The 23,934-nt window shown below is 59.4% G+C and overlaps 5 protein-coding genes across 5 annotated transcripts; 3 read left to right on the top strand and 2 right to left on the bottom strand.

The window, feature by feature from the left end:
* Positions 1-192: 192 nt before the first annotated feature.
* On the bottom strand, positions 193-2,486 carry PG985_008271 (uncharacterized protein; the record flags this gene model as incomplete). The annotated part of the gene is made up of 5 exons (XM_066828039.1): positions 193-1,706; positions 1,792-1,819; positions 1,874-1,948; positions 2,011-2,124; positions 2,199-2,486. 5 exons carry the CDS (start codon positions 2,484-2,486, stop codon positions 193-195), a joined length of 2,019 nt encoding a protein of 672 aa, XP_066682951.1.
* Positions 2,487-3,545: 1,059 nt separating this feature from the next.
* Positions 3,546-6,764, top strand: PG985_008270 (siderochrome-iron transporter; the record flags this gene model as incomplete). Its single annotated transcript, XM_066828038.1, has 8 exons — positions 3,546-3,763; positions 3,956-4,229; positions 4,303-4,468; positions 4,586-4,899; positions 5,001-5,561; positions 5,639-5,736; positions 6,101-6,352; positions 6,545-6,764. The coding sequence occupies 8 exons, from the start codon at positions 3,546-3,548 to the stop codon at positions 6,762-6,764; spliced, it is 2,103 nt and encodes a 700-aa protein (XP_066682950.1).
* A 1,820-nt stretch (positions 6,765-8,584) lies between these two features.
* PG985_008269 (uncharacterized protein) lies at positions 8,585-9,415 on the top strand (the record flags this gene model as incomplete). The annotated part of the gene is made up of 1 exon (XM_066828037.1): positions 8,585-9,415. The coding sequence occupies one exon, from the start codon at positions 8,585-8,587 to the stop codon at positions 9,413-9,415; it is 831 nt and encodes a 276-aa protein (XP_066682949.1).
* Positions 9,416-10,136: 721 nt separating this feature from the next.
* Positions 10,137-11,207, top strand: PG985_008268 (uncharacterized protein; the record flags this gene model as incomplete). Its single annotated transcript, XM_066828036.1, has 2 exons — positions 10,137-10,941; positions 11,035-11,207. The coding sequence occupies 2 exons, from the start codon at positions 10,137-10,139 to the stop codon at positions 11,205-11,207; spliced, it is 978 nt and encodes a 325-aa protein (XP_066682948.1).
* A 1,687-nt stretch (positions 11,208-12,894) lies between these two features.
* Positions 12,895-23,697, bottom strand: PG985_008267 (non-ribosomal peptide synthetase; the record flags this gene model as incomplete). The annotated part of the gene is made up of 3 exons (XM_066828035.1): positions 12,895-17,580; positions 17,603-23,602; positions 23,635-23,697. 3 exons carry the CDS (start codon positions 23,695-23,697, stop codon positions 12,895-12,897), a joined length of 10,749 nt encoding a protein of 3,582 aa, XP_066682947.1.
* Positions 23,698-23,934: the final 237 nt, after the last annotated feature.

The raw sequence follows: 23,934 nt of genomic DNA, 5'->3' as shown, positions 1-23,934 counted from the left end.
CCTACTTATAGAACAGACTCTTTCTACTCTAGAGAGCGCAAACTGCCAAAAAGTCTATACTATAACTATTTAATTTTAACGAACAAAGAAAGAAAAAACTCTACTCACTCATCCGACTCTTTTCTCCTTCACCCCTCCAAAAGAGAAAAATTCCCCGCGAAGTGGGGAGAGAATCCATAATTCGCAATCGCATCATATCCCCGCCATGCGCCGTGCGCCCAGATCCACTTTCCGCGACAGCTCGCTCGCGGCCCACGCTAATAAACCGTCGCCGTCGTCATCGTCAGCTTGGCCCGCCACCGACGCCGGGGCTGCCGGGGCTGGAGACGGGATATCCTCGAACAAGTCGAAGTCCTGGTCGCAGTACGTCCCCGGCGCCGGCAGCGTGCCGTTCTGGAAGTAGGCCCGGATGGCGCGAGCCGTGCAGGTCGAGGGCGCGGCGACGCTCGCGTGCCCGTACGACTTCTGGACCAGGACGACGGAGCCCGGGAACGCGGCCGAGTTGTTGTAGGAGGAGCGCAGGGGGGTGATGTTGTCGGCGGTGTTGCCGATGAAGAGGATGGGGAAGTTGGTGATGATCGTGCTGTGGTTTTTCTGGTGGTCTCCTGTGGAGGAGTGGTGAAGATCTAGCTGGTGGGGTTGCCACTTAGGCCGAATCCGGCGTCCGATGCAGTTCAGCTTCGAGAAGGCTGAGGCGGCGCCCGAGAACCGGCTCACGTCGTTTATGAGTTGGTCGACGTACAGCTGGAACGACTCGGGGGTCTCGTCGGTCAGGGGCGCGCCGTCGGCGCACGCGATGGCGCCGAACGCGTCGACGGAGAAGTCGGTGGGCGTTCCACCACCACCGCCACCGCCGCCATCCGACGGCGGTTGGGGTTGCGGTTGCGAACAGACCTCGCTTGTGGGGAAGTTGTCGTCTTCCGACCCGGCCATGCGGTAATACGGCAAGCCGTCCCGCCGCTCGAGCGCTGCGAGCACGCGCGCCAGCTCCGGCAGCTCGTAGAGGGGCTTGTACAGGACGGTGCGGACGAGGCGCTGCAGAGCCGAGTAGGTGACGAGCTGCGGGACGGCGGGCGAGTCGGTGGCGTTGGCGTGCGCGGGCAGCAGGACGGGCCGCTGCCGCAGCGTCGCCAGCAGGGCCCAGTAACGCGCCTCGATGGAGGAGGGCGTCGCGTCGTGGAAGGCGCACCTCTCGAGCCCGGCGCGGTGGCACGCGGCGAAGAAGGCTTCCATGATCTTGTCGGCGTCTTCGTAGGCGTTGAGTTGGGCGTTGCTGAACCAGTCGCCGTAGTCGACGTTGCCTGCGATGATTGTCAGTCCCAGATTCTGATGAAACCAAGTTAACTTCTTTGAGTAAGACTTGCCATCGCTCACTAATCGTTCAACGTGGTCCGGAAACAGAGACGCAAAGGACCCGCCCAGAATGGTGCCGTAGCTGATGCCCCAGTATCTGACTTTGTCGTAGCCGGCCTTCTTGGAGATTTCCAACATGTCTCTGGCGTGGTAGGATGTGCTGATATGTCGGAGCAAGTTGGGCGCGGTCTTGTTCGTATATGCCTCGCACTGACGCGATAAGCCCTCGGCCTGTGCGAAGGCATCGTGAACAACGCCTGGGTAGGCATCCGCCACGCCTGTCTTGCGCAAGCTCCAATCGTGCCGTTTCCACGATGAGCCCCAGCATTCGACGTTCGGTACGGAAACCCCAACTAGAGAATAGACCGGACAAGATTAGTTTAACCCATACACAGTACACCCGGGGCTATTTCCTCGGTAATGGATATGTTTGCTTACTGCCACGTGGATCCCAACTTAGGATGTCCTGTTTCTGATTTAGTCATTGGGAATTTGAGAAACTGCGTATGGGAATGCTCACGTGGTTATCACCGACGATTGTCTGCAGCTCGTCTCCTTGTTCGAGAACCCATGATACGCCACTCCCACCAGGTCCCTACATCGCGTCTCAATCAGCATGCGGGCTCTGCAGTACATGTTTGCCAAGGGAGCACATACACCGGGATTAACGAAGACTGGTCCCTTGTAGTCTTGTTGGTTCTTGGCTTTTGACCGTATCACGGCGAGAACCACCCTCTCCTCATCAGTGGGATCTTGCCAGTCAAGGGGCACCTTTGATGAATGTCGATCAGCCATATGTCCTCTCAGCGACTTCAAAAGCTACTTTGGGGCTTTTCTTCTCTCACATCGAGTCTCGCACAGTCGAACTTGTTCTCGTAGCACCTGTGCCACTCAAGATTTCTGCTGGGTTGGATATCCGCCCATTTCCACTCCTGGGATGACTGCGTCGCGGCAAGTTGGGCTTCCACCTGAGAGCCTACATTCGCAAAGGGGGCGAAACCGCTGAAGTAACCCAAAGCTGATATCCCTGTGGTGCCAATAGCAAGGACTGCCCGAATCCGCCGCCGATGCAGTCTACCCTGGGCATCCTCACGGACTGAAATGGGTGAATCGAATCGTGCTTTTTCTTGCATTTTCGCTACCGGTAAAAATAAACATCAAGTAAACAACGCCGAGTATTGTCGTTTCAGCAGTGCCCATGTTTATCAGACTCAAAATTTAGATACTGGCGGATCTGTGCCGTCCCGTGCTGTGCGGGAAACAAAGGCCCACGATATGTAGGTATGGATTGGCTTGCTTTTTGCTGGATAGGCGTGGGGAATCCCTGTCCCAAAGCGACTATAACTCGACTGATCTGCCATGACCGAAGTAGCTTCAATTCGCTGGCGGCCTGACAGAGTATGCAGGTCGATTGCGTATCGGACCATGCCTATTGGTTGATAGCAAGTCAAGTGCACCCCTCGTGATCCAGCGTTTCGTGGAATGACCGAATCAGGTCCCGAGTTCGTCGCAACTGGGCGGATAAGCGTTGGCAGTCAGTCGACCTTGGATGTTTGTTTCCGCCTAGCAAGGAACACCAACGTATTCTCTCCGTATCGGCAACCCTGCTCGTTCCTGTTGATCAACTGTGCTTCAATTGCCGGACTCGCTTCTGAAAGTCTGGTTATGTCCGAAGTATATTTGATTGAACGAACATATGATGGAGCTTCCCGAGCGTTCTGGTTCGGCTTGTACATACCGGGCTTGGTGGGGTCGCCAGTGTAACCACCCTCCAGCTCCTATCTGGGTCGCACTTTCCGCAGGTACAGCACCTCAGACGAGGCTGTTAATGTCAGTATCGGCATTAGGTTTGAAGAGAAACGAATTGATTGGCGTCGCACTGCATCTGACCATATTGGAATGGTACTTTAAGTACATAGGTATGGTCATGCTCGGAGGAAGGGACCGTTAAAGGCCAATGAAACCTGCTCACTTATTGATAACATGGCGTACTCGCTCCGTTTATTGACCAAGGTAATGAGAAACTTCCTTTCTCGACACACCATGCACCGAATCGAGTCGAATATTCGTTCTCTGCTTGGTCCTCTCTGGCGCTTTCTCGACATCATATTCGCGCACCGTCTGGTAGATCAGACGAAACAAGCTTAAGCGATAACCCCAGAAACGAATTTGCCATAAGGGACATGGGAAACATGGCGTTCTTCCAGAGGATCAAGTCATCGATTTGCAGAGTGCCTCGCAGTAGTACGGCGGTCGAGACCAACGAAGCTGTTCGACTCGGATACATCCAGGCCGACGAGAAGGGTACCATGGACTCGAGGTCCGAGGCAAACGTCGAAGCCGGCGTGTCTGCCATGGCGGCCGCCCAGGCTGTCTGGGGCAAGACGGGATTTCGCCTCGTCGTACTTGGGTAAGTCTGCATTGACCAAGGATCTTATCGGAGCTCAACTGCTAATCATCGAGGGGTTGAATCAAGACTGGCTATGATCATGGTCATTTTGTAAGTTTGGACTCGCTTTCTTACCTTCCACTCCCGGATAAGTCTATTTCCAAGGGCCCATCCTAACCCCCTACCTACTTGGACTAGTGAACTTGACAACAGTACGGTGTACACGTACAAGAATTACTCGACGTCGGAGTTCAACCAGCTCTCTACTCTGGGTACGCTTAACACCGCAGCCGTCATCGTCTTTGCGGTAGTGAAGCCACCCATTGCCAAAATTAGCAATGTCATCGGTCGAGGTTACACGCTAGTCTTCACAGTCAGCTGCTATGTGCTATCGTACATTCTGATGGCCTCGGCTCGGACCATCGGCACCTATGCCGGCGGTTTCGTGCTCTACAATGTTGGTCAATCAGGCACCAATGTGATGACAGTAAGTGGTACCTACTACGACCTCGGATGCCATTGGTTTGAAGCGAGATGGCCAGTTACTAAACCCAGCATAGACTGTCATCCTCACGGACCTATTTAGTCCCAGATGGAGAGCATTCGCGATCGGCTTCTCCTTCTTCCCATTTCTCATCACGCCGTGGGTAGCAGCCTTCATAGTTGCTAGCGTGGTGGCCGAGAATGGCATCGGCTGGAGATGGGGTATTGGCATGTTTGCCATCCGTAAGTCATACATCACTTGAATGACGAACGGGTTCAATGCTCGGACCTAACGGCGAGGTGCAAGTAGTTATGCCATTCGGTTCATCATTCATCATCGGCACCTTGCTCTACTACCAGAGGAAGGCGAAGAAGATGGGCGTATTGGTCAGCCAAAAGATGACGCTACACGAGTTCTGCTCCGAAATAGACCTTGGTGGCATGCTGCTCTTTGTCAGTGGTCTCGCCTGCCTCCTACTTCCCCTGACCTTTGCCGCGCAGCTTGCCCGAGGATGGCGCACCCCTGGATCATTGCCCTTTTGATCATAGGGGTATTCCTACTTGCCTGCCTGGGGTTCTACGAAAAACACGTGGCTGTTTACCCTATCATACCGCCAAGTTACTTTAAGAGTCTCACGATAACGGTGTCGCTGTTGATGCTGGCTTTGGATAACGTAAGTGGTTTCTGACAAGCGCAGCTGAACCTTGCACAATGCTGTGCTGGGCTAATTAGTTCCCTGTATGGTATATCCATTGACCAAATTGGGGGGCATAGGTTGGATTCTCCGCTACGCATACCTATCTTTACTCATGGGGTGTTGTGAGTTACAACCTCGACGTAAGGACGGCGACATTCCTCAACAGCACGATGGGCGTCATGCAATGCCTCATTGGCATCGCTACGGGCTGGTGGATGGGACGAAGTGGCCTGTACAAGTGGCTCGTCGTCATTGGCGCCTGTATTCGCCTTATCGGGTACGGCGTCATGATCCGACTGCGGACCCAGGACAGCACGGTCGGCGAACTGTTCGGGCAGCAGCTCATTCAAGGTACGGGGAGTGGCATAATCTCCACGGCGCTGCTGGCCGTGCCTACTACGGTAGTCCCCCGTGCGCATATTCCGCAGCTCCTGGCTCTGGCCTTGTGCTGTGTCTTCCTGGGATCCAGCATTGGGTCCACGATCGCGGGGGGCATATACACGAACACTATGCGAAAGTCATTGTGGAAGTGGTTAGGCCCAAGTGCCTCACCGGCGCTGATTGAGTCGCTCTACAATTCAATTACTGGCGAGCTACCGCCGTGGGGTTCGTCTGAGCGTATTGCTGTCAATTACGCGGTAAGTCGGTTTCCCTATCGCTCTCTGCCCCTTTTCGTAGCCCTGTAAACCCCGGATCGTGGCTCATTGTTATTCAGTACTCATCGGTCATCACCTACATCACTTACGCAGCAGTAGGGGCTTCGGCACCGGGCATTTTCCTCGCATTGCTACTGCCGAATAAAGAACTACCAGAGTAAGTCCAATTCGTTCCATTTCCCACAGCTGTCGATATTCTTGGCTGATCACCTTTGGCTCTGTAAGCGATACTCCAGTGATGGGTGAAGCGCACGTTGCGCCTGCTGCAAATGATGCCCCTACCACAGGCGATGAGAGGAAGCTGTAGCCATATGTTTACAGAAGAACCGTACGAAAACAGTAACTCGAACTAACAAACGCGTTTATTACGATGCGACCGCCGTGATCTACATGGCTTGGAGCGCATCACTTCTATATGAGAACTTACGTATCCGGCATGTAGGGTTGCCTAAACCGATTATATACCCAAGACGCAAAGCCCCCATTTTGGTCCAAACACCCTACTTGAAAAAGCACCAAAGATCAAGCTCAGAACTTCACACTATCCTCCTCAACCTCCTCCACGTCAAACTCCGGGATTGGCTCACCTTCACTACCATCGGGGCGCCTGTGGGGTCCAGCCATATGGGGCACAAACCTTTTGTCGCCGCCACACCAGGCGGTGGCTCCGTGGCACGTTCTGTGGCAGACCAAGAGGTCCTCGTCAGCACAGGTGGGACAGTCGGGGTTCTTGTAAACACAGCGGTAGGATTCGGTCCATGGAGGCACGCGCGGTGTGTCGGCGGTATTGATGCCAATACGTCTCGGTGCCGTCGCAGTTGCCGTAAGTTGCTGTTGTTGTGATGGTGTTGGCGGCGGTGGCGGAGGCAGGGACCTTGCCTTCTTCTTATTCGGCTGGGGAGCTTTTACATCGGGGGCGAACTTTACATGCTGTGGCTTGACCGGTGGCTTGGTGTTGTTGGCAGCAATGGCAGCATCGGCGGCAACGACATTGATCAAGCGGTTTCGCTGCATGGCGGCTTGGTTTGCTGCTTGATGGGTGCGCGCGGTAGAAGTGACGTGGGCCAAGGTGACCTCGCTTGGCTCCGCCATCGTCGCGCTTGCGCTCTCGGCGGCAGCAGCCCTACGGTGGTCAGCAGGAGCCGCCTTCCGTGGATCTACCACGAAGCCGCGGATGGTTTGTAGGGCAGGGTCGGGCGTGCAGGCGCGGTGGCGTTCCTCTCGCGCCTGCTTGGACCGCAGGATGCCCTCCCTCATATTGCGAACCGTTACGGGGGTGGAGTGGCCCTCTTCGACGGCGCAGGTCTCGTCTTTGCCCTTTTTCGAGGCTGGGGTGGCGCTCCAGGAGCAGTTCTTATCCGCGCCTGGCGCCATTCTTTTCTGCTTACCTGACGAGGAAGATGGGGGAAGACGCGACACTCACCGTATTCTCTGTGCTGGTTGCTGTATGTAATACGCGCGAGTCCGTGGCGTGTAAGTGCTACCAGCCAGAAGAACGTCGTTGGGCCTGTGGTTTCTGCGTTTAACAATGCGTTTGTAAGTCTGTTTTCATCCCCATAACATGGATCTGGCCATCTGAGAGGCCTATTTATCGTGAATCGATGTCCATTGCCGCAGACAAGGGCATTGTTGTTCTTTGTCCAATGCAACAGAGGCCATCGTCATTCATGCTGCCGTATTACTTTGTTACTGGTAATGAACAATGAGCTTAGCTGTGCCATCGACACCCTTTCTTACGTTGTACCAGAGCCAAGGAACTCCGTACTGGATAGCAAAGCTACTTGTGTGATCCTTTTTGGATCGGACTACGCGAATTCTTCGGAGCCTGATTCTAGTCGGCGTGATGGCGGTTTGCTCATTTCTTACTGCTGAGGCCAAGACCGCCACAGCAAGCATGTTTGTGAGCGGTCCTCAACAGCGGCTCGAGATACACCCAATGAGCACGCTGCAACACAGAGCCTTGCATCTTCTTGGCACATTGAAGGACCGCGATCGACCTCGGGGCTCGAAAGGTTGCGTCTTGAATGGAGATTACTTAAATAAAATGCAAGCCTCACTGCAGGTGCTTTCGTGCCGACCTATCCTAATCTCTTCTGACTATAATGCCACAATATGAGCAATGGGGGAAACTGCCAGCCGCAAGAGTACGACCAGTCTGGCAATTTGCTGTAGCGCTTAATTTTACTGTAGTCGTAAGATAAAGAGATGCACAAAAGAACGCCGGAAGCCGATGATCTCCAGCGGAGGATGGTCCTCGGTCTCAGTCTACCGGTATGCAGGATCATCTGGTCATTTTGTCTTGGTCCTAGCAGGCGCTTTGGGCGTGTAAGTCGGAAAGAAGGCTGCATGTTGCATGGACTACCGTGGCCCAGTCGGAGATTGGCCACCGTGCCTGGGTTATGCTCATTCCATATTACTCAATAAGGAAGGCCGCGAGCGCCACGACATGGAAGCTCACGGGCAAAACGCAGGGGAGCTCCCAAGAACAGCCAATGGCACCCTAGACTTACCCAGCCTTGCATCTTTGCGACAAGCCAACGACCGGAACCTAAAATTAGAACTGAGAGAGCTGAGTCCCCCTGTTCTTACTCCGGATTCCAATCCGGCCTTACGGATCCAAAAAAGCAAGCCTCCTGCCTCCTCCGGTAAGCTCAACCGTATCAGCCTGCACTGGAGTACAAGGATTTATATGCATGCGTTTTGTCTCCTTAGGCTACAAGGCCTATAAATGAAGACATCTTTCGGAAATTGACGAAGGCACATGCTTGAAACTCTAGCAGCAGCTCTCTTCTCTATTCCCATCTCTTGTCCTCCCTCATATGCAGGATGAATATTTCCACATAACGTACGTAGTAGCCAGTCATGAGCCACTGTCGTTGACTTACATCGATCGAACTACCCACTTGACCCGACACTCAGTACCTTTTTATCTTTACTTCGTGGGGGATAAGTTTCCGTGTCAGCTCCACGTGAGAGAGTGATACAACAGAAGATAATAAGGAAAGATGACTACCGAGAGGACAGCCGACAAGTACCTAGCCCTCAACTCGCAGCGCCATGAACCGGGCATGGAATTGTCGACGTCTCTCGGGGATCCGGGCATTGAAGTTCATTCGTACCCCGCCCAAGCTCATACCCAGACTGGCGACATACATGGACAACAGGAGCAGCAGTGGGCGCACCCGCAGTCTGCGCCCCTGAAGCCGGAAGAGACCAATGCCTCACCAACACCCGGCGATGGCTACCGGAGGATCCTGGGCCTGAAGGTGCCTGTGTTCTGGAGCCTCTTGATCGCGCTCGTCATCGTAGTCGCCGGCGCTATAGGTGGCGGTGTTGGGGCCGGTTTGCATAATCGAGACAATGCAGCCGCACCGACAGCCGCACCTACCAGCATAACCGGCAGCGGCGCCGCGATCCTACTGCCGCTATGGTACCCGGATCTGGTCCCCTGGGATGACGGCTGCCCCAAGATCGACGGGCAGAATTACACCCCGCGCAGCCCGGCCACTAACGGCACGGGTATCACGCTCCAGGGGAGGACAGAGGCGCAGACCTTCCAGCAGCACTGCAACACCGACTACGCCAAACTCAACGGGACGATCAACGACGGCATGTACGACCTCCTCAGCGGCTTCACCAAAAGCTTTAACGAGTGCTTGAAGCTGTGTGCCGAGTACAGCCGCCAGTACCAGCAGCATAGCATCGACGAGAACGTCGAAGACAAGTCTGTGGGGTATTGCAGGGCTGTCTCGATGAATAAGTCTCGTAAGTTGGACCAACCACTAAAGCGGTTCAGGAAGTCAAGCATCCACGGTGTGGGTTTATATGTGCGCTGACACTTTCGGCTTCTTCCAGAGCGAGGAAGGTGCTACCTGAAAGGCAGGGACGAAAACGAGCTCACAAACACCACGGCAATCGTCGGCCCAACGTTTGAAACGATCAGCGCTCAGCTAGTGAGGGGGTTTTGATGTTGATATACCCTTGTTACTAACTGAGGAACAAGGTTCGTCCTCGGCGGCCAAAGTCGCCATGGGAAGGGACTTTAATACACCTTCTACGACCTACGAAAGCCGATATTAACGAACCAAGCCGCCAAAATCCATTCGTATGCCCGAGATAACCAGGCTGTGTTTAACATTGGAGCCGAACATACTCTGACTCTGCCTCAATACCTTCATATAAGTACTCGATTGGGATTAACAGCTCCGAGAAGGTGTACATCCGTAACACTGCCTGCATATAGTCATACGAAAGGGAAGGGGGCTCAGGCTATATGGCCCCCCCAGAGATTAAGACCGCCGTTCAGCTCATCATCAAAACCGCCTTCTAAATGGGTTAATGTATCTTTGCGTGATAAGGCTCTGCTTCCCCCAATCGTCTTTTCGTAGATCTCAACTCTTTAGTGACGTTCCCATTAGCCCTATATCTCCGAGCTCGACTTTGTGTTTCAATACCACCGCCGCTTCCCCGTTCTCGTCATCTTTCTCTTGTCGAAACTACGAGCAGGCTTCCTGTCGGCCAGTGATATAAGAAACCAGAAGAGAGAAACAAATAGGAATGGCCTCCGAAAAGTACTTGGACTTGACCCAGATCCGCCCACAGCCAGATCTGGAGCCGTCGGCGTTTCACCCGTATCAAGGCATCGAAGTCCAGTCGAGCTCAGCCCTGGTGTATACCCAACGACAAGAGCAAGATTCCGGAGAGAAGGATGCCGCCAAATCAGTCACCGATACCCACCGCCGGAGGATCCTCGGTCTTACGGTGCCCGTGTTCTGGGGTCTTTTGATCGCCCTCGTTCTGGTCGTTGCCGGCGCGATCGGCGGCGGCCTAGCGGCACAGGGACGTACCGGGAACAATAACAGCACCACCGAACCATCAAGGCCGGGGAACTTGTCGTCGTCCGGCACGGCGGGAGAAGCAACGGCAACACCCAAGTCTCTGACGCCGCAGCCTACCGATGAAAGCGCCAGCGTGACGATTCTGATGCCGATGGTGCAGGTATCGGCCGTGCCCCTGAGCGGCGGGTGCCCCAAGATCAACGGGACGTGGTACACCCCTCCTGAGACCAGCAACGGCACCAGCACAGCGACCGCATCGGCGGCTGCGGCGGGTATCACGCTGCAAGGTCAGATGTCGCCACAGGCCTTCGTGCAGCTTTGCAACACCAATTTCCCCGAGGGGAGCGCTGGTGTTCGCGACCTCGTCAGCTTTTTCACGCCGACGTTTGAGCAGTGCATGAACTCGTGCGCCCAATACAACAGCCAGTACCAGCAGATCCTCCTCGGCTCCAAGCGCGGCCAGAGAGTATCAACAAACGACGGCAAAAGTGGGTTCTGCACGGCGGTGTCGATTTGGAAAAGAGGTAGGTTTCTTGACAGCTCCAGGAACAGGCTGTTGTTTCGCGCTCTGTTAGCTTCATGTGCTCTGCTGACATTCGCTCTATCGCGTCTTCTAGCGGGAGGGAAATGCTACTTGAAAGGCAAGGACGCCAATCCTTTCGTCAACGACACGTTACAGTCGTTGGGGTGGTCGCCGACGGATTTCATCACTGGTTTATTAATCGACGGCATCCAATCAGACGGATTTTTTAATATGGAATATGGGATGATAATCACTGTATGGGACTAGTGACTACTATATTGGCTGATAACCACTTGGGACTGGTACGCTTTCAATTAAAACTGCAGTTACTCATGTTCTTGTCTGACACATTCAAAACTGTTGTCGTCATCACACTTGAGACTTCTTGCCTGCGTTTCCTCCTTTTGATGGCGATGAAGTTGGGCGCACAGGCCAGGGCGTTCGTCCATCACTATCATATGATCATATGTGAGCAGTCCGCCTCACGGAGTACAACAGGAACGACCAAGGACCGCCCGTTGAGACGAGGGATGCGTAGTCTACCGTAAATGCCGAGTACATATGCAGATAGTCCCAGAGGGGAAGGATCGCAAGTAGGAAACTACAAGTCGAATGTGGGCAACAGTTTCGCGCATATGGCGATTCTGCGTTACCTAAACACCCCAATTTGCTTTGCGAAGTGTGAGAGTGATGGAATCAATTGAAGTAGGAAAGGTGATGATGTATTCAGCTCGAGCCAGCTAACAACTACATAAGCACCTAAAGAAATTCATAAAATCGGTGGACTGAGCCCCCAAGTATGGCTTAGTAACGGCTGCAGAAAGGGCTTACTATAACAAAAAAATAAAATTGCTATTTTTTACTTAAATTACTCTTAATTCGACCATTTTCGATACCCCTTAAAACCTTTTATAAGCGTATATATATACTTTTTCTAGCTTTAATTAAATGTTAATTCGAAAATTCGGTCGATGAATACTAACTCAAATATTAATTTAATTAAAAGGGTTCGGTTTAATCCCGTGCTTTTATTACTTTTGTTATTGACCAGGTTATATACTTTCGAATTAATATTCGAGCTAGTTAATATTCGAGCTAGTTAGTATTCGAGCTAGCCAGCATTTGAGCTAGCCAGCATTCGAGCTAGCTAGTATTCGAGGAGCCGACATTTAAGCTAACATTTAAGCAGCCGGTATTTAAAGAATTAATATTCGAACAGCCGGCGTTCGAGTTAATATTCAAAGAGCCGGTATTTAAGCTAGCCTTTAAATCGACTCTCGCTTTCAACCGGTAATTATTAATTAATTACAATTAATGTCGATTTTTTCTTATTAATATTAATATTAACGGTTAAAAAGTATATTAAGCATATTAATAACGATAAAATTAATTGGAATTAAGCGTTAAGGGGGTCGATATATTAAAATTTTAACATAAAAATAACTGTTTTATTTTTTTATTATAATAAGTCCTTTTTGTAGCTGTCTTAATTACACCTCCACCATCAAGAAGAGCTTGTAAAATGATTCCTAACCTGCTTAACGTGGTTTACCATATATCACTACCCGGACACTTGTTCCACTTCCCGAAACTTCTATGTAAGTTTATTCAACCGCAATATTCTTAATCAACTAGAATTGCACGGTACCCAATTCCCTACTCGATTCTAGGTTCTTTTTAGTAGTACATGTTCGCGCATTGTGACCTGTCGGCCGCTGGATGGTTCCCGTTGGCCCTTTCGTTCTGTAGCTTTTTGAGATTCCTCACTGGTAAGGGCTCCTCCAAGCTGGACTCGCGACTTCTGAGCTTTCCGACGCTTCGAAAGCACCAAGTTGGCCTCTGGTAATATGCGTATCTGATATTCCATAAGTTGTGCACATCGTCGTCGTACGGCAAGGTGTGGTCAAAAGGTGAATGAATAGAAATATGAGAGAAGAAAGTAAAGCAAAATTGCTTATGATCGCGCCATCGCGTCCGCGCTGACGGTGCCGAACTCTCCAGGCACCAACGTGATGAATCCGATCTTCAGAAGATACTGCAAACTCCGCTGCACTGCAGCGACCTCGCCGTCGTTGACGGCCATCATCTCCCCGTGCTCCGCGGGGGAGGACAGGCTGGAAGGGCCAAGGAAGTGCTGGACCGGCCAGAGGGGGTGCGCCTCGCCCAGCTCGCCCATCTGCGCCGCGACGAGCTCGAGCCAGCCGCTCCACGGCACGGGGCGGCAGGCGACGCCCAGCTCGCGGTCCAGCACCTCCCAGAAGGCCCGGGCCGGCAGGCCGACGCTCTGCAGGTCGACGAAGGGCGCGACCGCCCCCGGCGCCGCGAGCTGGCGGACGGCGGCGCGGGCCACCGTCTCGACGCTCGCGAGGGGCATCCAGTGGTCAGCGGGCTCTTCCGGGAAGGCGCGCAGCGAGACGGCCGCCGCGACCACGCGCCAGAGGTAGTCGTCGATGTTGCACACGCCGCCGGCGCCGCCGCCGATGATCATGCCGGGCTTGACCGTGGACACGCGGTTGTGCGGCCCCGGCAGGCGGCGGACGGCCACCTCGTGCACGACGCTCTCGGCCAGGAACTTGGTCTGCGCGTAGCCGTTGCCGCCGGCGCCCATCTGCGCCGCCGTGGCCGCGCGGTCGGCCTGGGTGTCGCCCGTGAGGCCGCCCGAGATGTACACCAGCTTGGCGCCCCGCGGCGAGGCCGCCACCGCCCCGAGCAGGTCGGCCGTCGACTGCACGTTGGCCGCGCGCAGCATGCCGAAGTCGGCGTTCCAGTTGACCACGGCGCCGTTGTGCACGACGGCGTCGACGGCGGCCCCTGCGCCGGTGCCGGCGTCGCCGTGCAGTCGCGCCCACGACGTCTCGTCCAGCCCCAGGCGCGGGCGCGCCAGGTCGCCGGGCCACACCTCGACCCGAGCCGCGTCTGCGCCCTCGTCCTCGTTCCACCAGCCCGCAATGGCCGCCGAGCGCTTGATGCGGTCCAGGCCGTGCGCGGGCGACGTCGCGCGCACCAGGGCGACCACCTTCCTCCCCGACCGCAGCAGCTGCTTGAGGATCTCGGTGCCGAGGTAGCCGGTGGCGCCCGTGAGGAGGACGGTGGCGCCGTCGGGAAGCTGGGTGATGGGGCTGGCGCCGAGAGGGCCGTCGAGCTGGACCGGCAGCGCCTCCATGGCGGTAGCGAGCTCGGCCATGAGGTCGACGGCGGGCGCGGCGCCGACGGGGGCGCCCTCGCGCTCGGCGCGGACCAGCTCGGCCAGGCTGCGGACGGTGATGGCGCGGCTGGACATCTGGCGCACAGTAAGGGCGACATGGTGCGCCTTGCGCACCAGCTTGTTCAGGGTGACGATGCGGATGGAGTCGCCGCCGAGGTGGTAGAAGTCGTCCAGCACGCCGATGTCCTCCTCGTCGGCGACGCGCAGCACCTGCGCCCAGAGCCGGCGCAGGCCGGCCTCGAGCGCGTCCGCCGGCGCCTCGAACGCGGCGCGCTGGCTCAGCGCGAACCGGGACGCCTCGATCGCCGACGCGGGGCACAGCGCCCGCAGCGCCGGCCGGTCCATCTTCATCGACGCGTTGAACAGCATCGCCCGCAGCGGGATGAAGAGCGAGGGGACCATGTAGGGCGGCAGCGACGCGCGCAGCTTGTCGCCGAGCCCGGCGAAGCGCTGCCGCATCGCCTCGTCCATGGCGAGGACGGGGGAGGAGCTCGGATCCTCGCCGTCCGCGGCGGCTGCTGCGGCTGCGGACGACTCGTCCAGGCCGTCGTCGAAGGCGACGAAGGCGACGAGGAGATCGCCGTCGCGGCGCACCACGTCGACCGCCACGTGCTCGACGTCGGCTAACGTATTCCGGATGGTGTGTTCGATCTCGCCGAGCTCGACGCGCTGGCCCCTGACCTTGACCTGGGTGTCCTTTCGGCCCACGTAGGCGACGGTTCCGTTGGTGTTGAACCGGACCAGGTCGCCCGTCTTGTAGAACCGGGTCTTGCTGCCGAGGGCCTCGGCGGGCCACCAATCTACGCTGTCAATAAACGATGCGTTGGTCTTCACGGGGTCGTTCAAGTAACCCTTCACGAGGGTGGTACCTTCCACCAACAGTTCGCCGACGCAGCCGATAGGAGCCAGCTTGTTATGGTCGTCGGGGTCCACAATCCACAGCCGTGCGGTAAAGGGGCGCCCGATGGTCAGAGGCGATTCGGTGACGGACTGGTAATGATACGACATGCAGATCATGACCGTCTCGGTCGGGCCGTACACGTTCCTCAGGTGGAGCCGGTCAAACCAGGTCGATAGGGTCTCCTTGGTCGGGGCCTCGGCACCCACGAAGAGCTTCTGGAGGGTCGGGACCTCGTCGGGGTTGATGGTGGCGACAAAGGACGGGGTCAGGGCGATGGCGGTGTTCACCCGCGCCTCCCGGATGAAGCCGGCGATGTTCTGGAGACGGTCGGCGTCCGAGGGCACACAGACGGTGCCTCCGGAGCAGAGGGTCACGAAGATGTCGGCAATGCAGGCGTCAAAGACGTAGCTGGAGAACTGGAGGACCCGCGAGTCGGCGGCGATGCCAAAGTCCCGGGCCTGGCTGCGAATGCTGGAGCAGAGCGGCCCGTGCTCGACCACGATGCCTTTGGGCTTGCCCGTGGATCCCGAGGTGAAGATGATGTAGGCCACCTCCCCCGGTGTGAGTACCGGCTGGGCCGTTGGCACCGAAGCGGCGGCGTCTATCTCGTCTGCCCGCTGGACAAGCCCCGACAGCGAGGCCGCAGACACCTCGAGGAGGCGGCAGGCTATGTCCGCACACGTCTTGGCCGTGGTCGCAGACACCAGCATGACGCGGGCATTGACATCCGAGACGACCGACTGCAGACGCGGCGGCGGATGTTCCGGGTTAAGGGGCACGAAGGCGCCGCCGGCCTTGACGACGCCCAGCATGGCCACGATCGTCCACAGGGACTTCTCGAAGCAGATCGGGACCATGACATTGGGACCCACGCCCACGCAGCGCAGGTAGCGCGCCAGCTGGCTCGAGAGCGCGTCCAGCTGGGCGTAGCTGAGCCGGCCGTCCCAGGCATAAATCGCCTCGCGGTCGGGCCCGCGCTCCGCCTGGCGGGACACGACCTCTTCCAGGCGCGCGTGCACGACTTCCGACTTCTCGCCGCTCCACTTCATGGCCTGCTCCAGATCCCAGGGGCTGGCGAGCGTCACCTTGCTCAGGGGCTGCTCTCCGTGCGCGGAGGAGGAAGAGAGCTGCTGCACGACGTGGCTCAGTTGCTGCGACAGAGCGTGGAGCTCGAACTCGGACAGGATGCTGGCGTCGTACGTGAAGTTCAGTTTGGCCTGAACCTCCTGCAGGACCATCTCGGTGATCAGGGGGTAGTTGAAGAAACCCTCTAGCCCCTTGTCTGCCGAAGAGCGTGCAGATTTTGCGGGCAACAGGATCGTCTTCTTGGCCGAGTCGTCCGAGGCTTCTGCCGGGGCCGGCTGGATGACTATCAGGTTGGTAAAATCGCACACCTCCCGAGCGTCGGAGTTGATTTTCGAGATATTGTGAAGACCGTACTGTTCGTACGTAGCCATTTCAGATGCCTGGGCCTGTATTCCCTGTAAGAAGTCGGCGACACTCTGGTTCGGGTCCAGACGCACGCGGACGGGGACGGTGGCGATAGTAGGCCCGCTCATATTATCGAGACCCGGGACCGGGGCCTGGCGGCCCGAGACGGTCATGGCAAAGCAGGCATCATCGAGATCGCAGTGACGCGCGAGCACCAGCGCCCAGGCCGCCCGCAGAACGGACGCTTTGGTGATGGAGGTGCCCGTGGAGCGCGGGAGAGGAATAGCCGCCTCGAAGGTCTGCGTCACCGACTTGGCCGGATCGACGGCCCGGCCGATGAGGGGGTAGCCGGAGTGTTTGGCGCCCCTGAGCTGCTCCGTCCAGTACCGGGAGGCCGCGTCACGGTCCATGGCCTGCGTGTGCTTGATGAAGAGCGAATAGGGGGGCAGCGCGGAGAGGGTGGACCCGTGGTAGATGGCCTGCAGCTTCTCCAGGACAAGCTGGAAACCCCAGCCATCGTAGGTAGCATGGTGGATGGCCAGGGCCAAGTGGTAGTCGCCGTTGGGTCCCACCGCCACCGCGGCCCGGCACAGCGGCGTCCCGTAGCCCATGGCCGCACCGTCCAGCAGCGCCCGGGCAGACTCCAAGTCAGGCGTGCCGGCCACCTGCCACGCCTCGGCCCGGCGAACCACCACCTGGACGGAACGGCCTTGGACGAGGGCGATGCGCGTGCGCAGGTTGCTGCAGAGCTCCACCGTGCGCTCCCAGGCGGACCGGAACTTGTCGAGGTCGAGGTCGGCCTCGGCCGGGACCCGGTGGACGAAGCTGGCCACGTACGAGCCCGGCTGTTTGTGCGTCAGTGCCATCAGTCCCTCCTGGAGCGCGGTGCAGGGGTAGATATCCTCGATGTCCTCGTCGGCCGAGAGCCCGCACTGCTCCCGAGCCTGCGCCGTCACGTTGCCGACCTCGCTGCCGGGCAGCAACGTGAACGGCTCCGGCACGTCGGGCGATGCCGCCGCCGTCTCTTCGCATATGCTCGCCGTGGTGGCGAGGTGGGAGAGGCGGGAGTCCTGGAAGATGGTCGCGACGTCCAGGCTGATGCCCTCCCTGACGCGCGAGGGTGACGAGGCGGATGGCGCCTATGGAGTCGCCGCCGATCTGGAGGAACTCGGAGTTCTTCTTGATGTCGCGGGCGGGGATCTTGAGCACCCCGGCCCAGAGCTCTCGGAGCCGGAGTTCCATTGGCGTCGAGGGCTCGACATGGTCGTCCTGGACCGACGAGTAGGCGGACAGCCCCTCCCCCAGCACCTGGGCGCTTGCTCGCAAAGCCAGCCGGTCGATCTTCATCGAGGCGTTGAACAACATGGAGCGCAGGGGCAGGAACAAGGACGGAATCATGTACGAGGGCAGCGCGGCTCGGAGCTTACTGGTGAGCGCGGCGAACCGCTGTCTCATGGCATCCGTCATGGCCAGGATGTTATTATCCTCGCCGCCCTCCCGGTCCTCCGCATGGTCAGCCAGGGTGAAAAAGGCGACGAGTGCATCGCCCGCCTCGCGACGGACGAGCTCGACGGCCACCTGCTCCGCGTCTGGCAGCCCACGGCGGACCGCGTGCTCAATCTCCCCCAGCTCGATGCGTTGGCCACGGATCTTGACTTGGGTGTCCTTCCGGCCGACGTAACACAGCATACCATCCCCACGGAAGCGGACTAGGTCGCCCGTCTTGTAGAACCGGTTCGCGCCGCCGTCGTCGAGCCCAGTAGCAGCCCACCACGCGACATGGTCAATGAAGGCCCCCCGGGTCTTGGCCTCGTCGTGGAGGTAGCCCCGGGCCATCGGCGTGCTCTCGACCAACAGCTCGCCGACGCAGCCGACGGGCGCCAGCCTATGGTGGTCCGCGGCCTCGACGACCCAGGCCCGGCCGGTGAACAGCCGCCCGATGGTGCCGGGGGCCTCGCCGCGCGCCGCGTACCGGTAGCTCGTGCACATGACCAGGGTCTCGGTGGGGCCGTACGTGTTGTAGAGGGCGGCGCGGCCGAACCAGAGGTCGAGCGCCTCGCGCGTGACGGCCTCGGCGCCCAGCACGATGGTGGCCAGGCCGGGGCACGCGGCGGGCGGGATGGTGGCGGCGAACGAGGGCGTGAGGCCGATGGCCGTGTTGATGCCGGCGGCCCGGATGAAGCCCGCGACGTCCTGCAGGCGCTGCGCCTCCGAGGGCACGCACACGGTCCCGCCCGAGCACAGGGCGACGAAGATGTCGGCGATGCAGGCGTCGAAGACGTAATTGGCAAATTGCAGCGTACGTGTCTGCGGACCGGTCTGGTACTCGGCGATCTGGCAGCGGATACTCGTGCAAAGGGCCCATTGCTGGACGACGATGCCCTTCGGCTTGCCGGTGGACCCAGAGGTAAAGATTAGGTAGGCGACGTCGTCGGGAGTGGCCTCGGCAGGGCGCACGGCGGCGGCTGTCTCGTCGACCTCGGGAAGGTTCGACAAGGAAGCCGTCGACACTTCCACGATCTGGTCGGTGAGACCTCGGCAGGTCGCGGCCGTGGAGGGAGATACCAACACCATCGGCGCCGACACATCTTCCACAATCGTGCGGAGGCGGGACGGGGGATGTTGGGGGTTTAGCGGGACCCAGGCACCCCCGGCCTTGACGACGGCCACCATGGCAACCACCGCCCATTTGGACTTCTCAAAACAGATGGGGACCATGACGGACGGCCCGACGCCGAGGGTGCGGAGGTGGCCGGCGAGCCTGGTGGAGTCCGCGTCGAGCTCGCGGTACGTCAAGCAGCCGTCCCACGAGAAGATGGCCTCGGCATCCGGGGTGCGTCGGGCTTGCTCCGCCACGAGGTCCTCCAGGCGGGTCCGGGCCGCCGCGGGCTTGGAGACGCCGCTGAACTGCACGGCCTGCTGCAGGTCCCAGGGGCCGGCCAGGGAGAGGGCGCCCAGCGGCTGGTTCTGGCCCTGCCCCGGCGCGACCAACTGACCGACCACGTGGTTCAGGTGGCGAGAAAGCGCGTCGAGCTGGAAGGCCGAGACGGCACTGGCGTCGAAGGTGAAATTGAGCCGGGCGCGGCCGTCGTGAAGCAGCACGAACTCGGCCATCAGCGGGTAGTTGAAGAAGTCGGCGACGCCCTCGCCGCTGACGCCGCCAACCCCCGCCGCCGCCGGCCGCAGCCGCAGACCTGCGTTATCGTCGTCGTCGTCGTCGTCCGCGACCTGCGCCGGCTGGACGACCATCAGGTTCGCGAAGTCGCAGGCCCCGCGCGCGTCGGCGCTGACCTTGGCGATGTTCTGCAGGCCGTACTGCTCGTGGGCCGCCATCTCGGCCGCCTGCGCCTGGATCCGGCCCAGGAAGCCGGCCACGGTCTGCCGGGGGTCGTCGAGGCGGACCCGGACCGGCACCGTCGCGATGACGGGGCCGGCCATGGCGTCGAGGCCGGCCACGGGGGCCTGGCGTCCCGACACGGTGACGGCGAAGCAGACGTCGTCGGTGTCGCAGTAGCGCGCGAGCACGACGGCCCAGGCGGCGCGCAGGACCGAGGCGCGGGTGACGGCGGTACCGGCCGCGGCGCGGGGGATCTCGATGGTGGCTGAGAACTGCTGGGTAACGGTGACGGGCGTGCTGGCGTCCCGCGGAGCCGCCGCCGGGAATGCCGTCTTCTTGGCGCCATGGAGCTGGGTCTTCCAATAGCTCGCCGCCGCATCCGGGTCGAGGCCGAGGGTATAGCGGATGAAGCGCGAGAAGGACGGGATCTCTGTCGGCGTGGCCACTTGGTGGGGCGCGGCCACCTGGGCCTGGTACTGGGCCTTCAGGGTGTCCATCATGAGTCGGAAACTCCAGCCGTCGTAGACGGCGTGGTGAAGAGCCAGAACAACGTAATGCTCCTCGCCGCGAGTGGCGATGGCGTATCGGCAGAGCGGCGACCCATAGCTCATGGGAATACTCTGGAGAGCCGATTGCGTAGACTCCCAATCGGATGCTTCCTCCGCTTCGGTCGAGGAGGCATGCCAGCCCGTCCCCTCGCGCGCGATGACTTGGACCGAACGGCCTCCAATCAGAGCGATCCGGGTCCGGAGGTTACTGCAGCGCTCCACGGTCCGGTGCCAGGCTGCCCGGAAACGGTCCAGGTCGACGTGCGCGGGCAGCTTGTAAGCAAAGCTGGCGACGTACGAGCCGGGCTGCTTCATCGAGAGCGCCATCAGGCCCTCCTGGAGCGGCGTGCAGGGGTACACGTCCTCGACCGCGTCGCGGGAGGACAGCCCGCACTGCTCGCAAGCCAGGGCCAGGAGGCCGTCCACTTCCTCCGACGGCAAGAGGCTGAATCGGTCCGGCTCGAGCAGCGCTGCATCGTGCTCCTCTACCTTAGCCGTCGCCGCGATCCGAGACAGACGAGAATCCGCAAAGATGCTGGCGATTTCGAGACGGATGCCTGCCTTCCGGGCCAGATTCACCAAGCGGATAGCACTAATCGAGTCGCCCCCAATCTGCAGGAAGGCCGTGTTCTTGGTGATGCTCCTGGAAGGCGCCTTCAGGACCTGGGACCAGAGTTCCCGCAGCTTGCTTTCCGTCGGCGTTAGGGGCTCTCCGTCGTCATCGTCTTGTGCGTCATCCGCCAGGGCCAGAGAATAATAGGCACCCAGTCCGGAGCCGAGAGCATCGACGCTGGCCCGCAGCGAGACGCGGTCGATCTTCATAGAGGTGTTGAACAACATCGACCGGAGGGGCAGAAACACGGCCGGGACCATGTAGGAAGGGAGGGACGCCCGGAGCTCGGCGGCCAGGCCAGCCATTCTCTCCCGCATGCCGGCATCCATGGGCAGGAAGTTGTCAACGCCCTCTGCAGTGCCATAGTCATGGGTATCATCGTCATCGAAGCTCATCCAAGCGGCGAGCAGGTCGCCCGTCTCCCGGCGGACCACGTCGACAGCCACCTGCGCGATGCTCGCCAGGGTAGTGGCCCGGATCCGGTGCTCGATCTCGCCGAGCTCCACGCGCTGGCCGCGGACTTTGACCTGCGTGTCCTTGCGGCCGAGGTACGCAATCGTGCCGTCCGGGTTGAACCGAACGAGATCGCCCGTCTTATAGAATCGATTACTCGGGCCCAGGAGATCGGTAGGCCACCAGCCGACGTGCGGGAGAAAGGCCGCCTGGGTCTTGGCTGGGTCGTTCAGGTAGCCCCGCGCCAGCCCGCTGCTTTCCATCAGCAGCTCCCCCACACAGCCGATCGGCGCGAGCCGGTCGTGGTTATCGGCGTCGACGATCCAGCCGCGGCCGGTGAAGTTGCGGCCGATGGTGGTCGGGTGGTCGTCGGGGGCCGTGTACTCGTGATACGTGCACATGACGACCGTCTCGGTGGGGCCGTAGCCGTTCAGCAGGCACCCGACCCGGGGCTGCCACGTCGCGATGGTCTCGCGGGTGGGGGCCTCGGCCGCGACCAGCAGCAGCGCCAGGCCCGGCACGCTGTCCGGGTCCAGCGTGGCCATGAAGGACGGCGTCAGCGCCATGCCGACGTTGACGCGGGCCTCGCGCATGAACCCGGCCGCGTCCTCGAGCCGCCGCGCCTCGGACGGGATGCAGACGGTGCCGCCCGCCGCCAGGGTCAGCCAGATGTCGGCGATGCAGGCGTCGAACACGTAGCTCGAGAACTGCAGCACCCGCGACGAGGGGGTGATGCCGTATTCGCGCTCCTGCCCTCGGATGCTGGCGCAGACCGCGCCGTGTTCCACGACGATGCCTTTCGGCTTGCCGGTCGAGCCGGAAGTAAAGATGACGTAGGCGGCGTCGTCGGGTGTCGGTTCGGCGGCATTCGTCACGTCGCTGCCATGTTCGGAGGACTCGGAAGAATTCGTTGCGTCGCTGCCATGTCCGAGGGACTCGGAAGAGGCGTTCGAAGTGGCGTAAGATAGCTCGACAATGGTCTCCGTGACCTCTCCGCCGTCCTTGGCTTTGGTGGTGAGAGAGACGGGCGTCGTCGTCGTCACCACGGCGTCGACCTTGGAGACGATTCCCGCAGGGCGGGATGCCTGTGTCAGTGTCACGGGGCTCAACAATAAAGAGGCAGCCGAAACCTCGACGACGTGCTCCGCAATGCCCGCGCAGCTCTTGGCTGTTGTAGGGGAGACTAAGACCACGCGGGCGTCGACGCTGGAGACGATCTCCTCGAGGCGGGATGCAGGGTGTTCGGGATTGAGGGGAACCCAAGCGCCGCCGGCCTTAATCACGCCGAGCATGGCCACGATGGCCCACAGCGACTTCTCGAAGCAGACGGGCACCATGGTGGTGCGGCCGTGGCCCGCGACGCCGACGCCGAGGCGGCCGAGTTGGCAGGCGAGCTGGCCAGACAGGGCATCCAGCTCGGCATAGCTGAGGACACCGTCCCACGCGTAAATAGCTTCGCACTCGGGCCTGCGCAACACCTGCTCGGCCACCAGGTCGTGAAGGCGCGAGGGGACCCTCTCGGACTTTCTGCCACACCACTGCACCGCCTGCTCCAGGTCCCACGGGCCCGCGAGCGACAGCGAGCTGATGGGCTCGTCCCCGTGCGTGGCGAGCTGCTGTACGACGTGGCCGAGATGCCGTGAAAGGGCGCCCGCCTGGAACTCAGAGAGGGTGCTAGGGTCGAAGGCAAAGTTGAGCTTCGCCGAGTCGTTGTCGTCCAGGAGCGTGATCTCCGTGATCAATGGGCACTTGAAGGAAGATGCCACAGCCGAAAGTTCGGACGACCCGGACGATGTTGATGATGTGATGAGTAAAATGTTGGTGAAGTCGCAGGCCTCCCTCGCCTCTGGGCCGAGCTTGGCGATGCTCTGGACGAGGTCAAGCCGCCCGTGCGCGGCCATCTCGGCTGCCTGCGCTTGTATGTCGCTCAACAAGTCCGAGACGCGCTGCTGGGGGTGCAAGCGGACCCGGACGGGCAAGGCCTCGCGGCCGGAGGCGGCGGCGGCGGCGGCGACAACACCGAAGCAGACGTCATCGGTGTCGCAGTAGCGCGCCAGCACGACGGCCCAAGCTGCGCGCAGGATCGACTCCTTCGTTATGGGGGAGGCGTCCGGCAAGCGGAGGGGAGCGACGCCTCCAACTGCTGCTGGACCACGGACGCGGTCGCGGTTGTGCTGGTGGCGTCCCGGGCAGGCGCTGGGAAGACGGTGCGTTTGGCTCCTTGGAGCTGCGCCGCCCAAAACGTAGAAGCCGTGTCGTAATCCGTCATCATGTGCTGTATACGTGTGTGTGTGTGTTTATGCCTCGCAGTGCTGAATCCGGTCGCAGTCCGAGAAGAATGTATACACCACTGCTGTCTTGCGGGGGGCTAGAATCAAGCTACTCTGCGACGGACAATACTGCCCAATTTCGAGTAGAGATAGATGTTCACTACACCACACGACTTGGAGTCTTGAAGGAATATATGTGCTCGGCGATGGACAATATTGGAAGTTTGGGATGGATG

The sequence above is a fragment of the Apiospora marii genome, assembly GCF_038362585.1.
Source record: "Apiospora marii strain CBS 49790 chromosome Unknown utg000005l_segment0_segment0, whole genome shotgun sequence".
Taxonomy (NCBI): domain Eukaryota; kingdom Fungi; phylum Ascomycota; class Sordariomycetes; order Amphisphaeriales; family Apiosporaceae; genus Apiospora; species Apiospora marii.
This window is presented reverse-complemented; position numbering and strand designations above follow the sequence as displayed.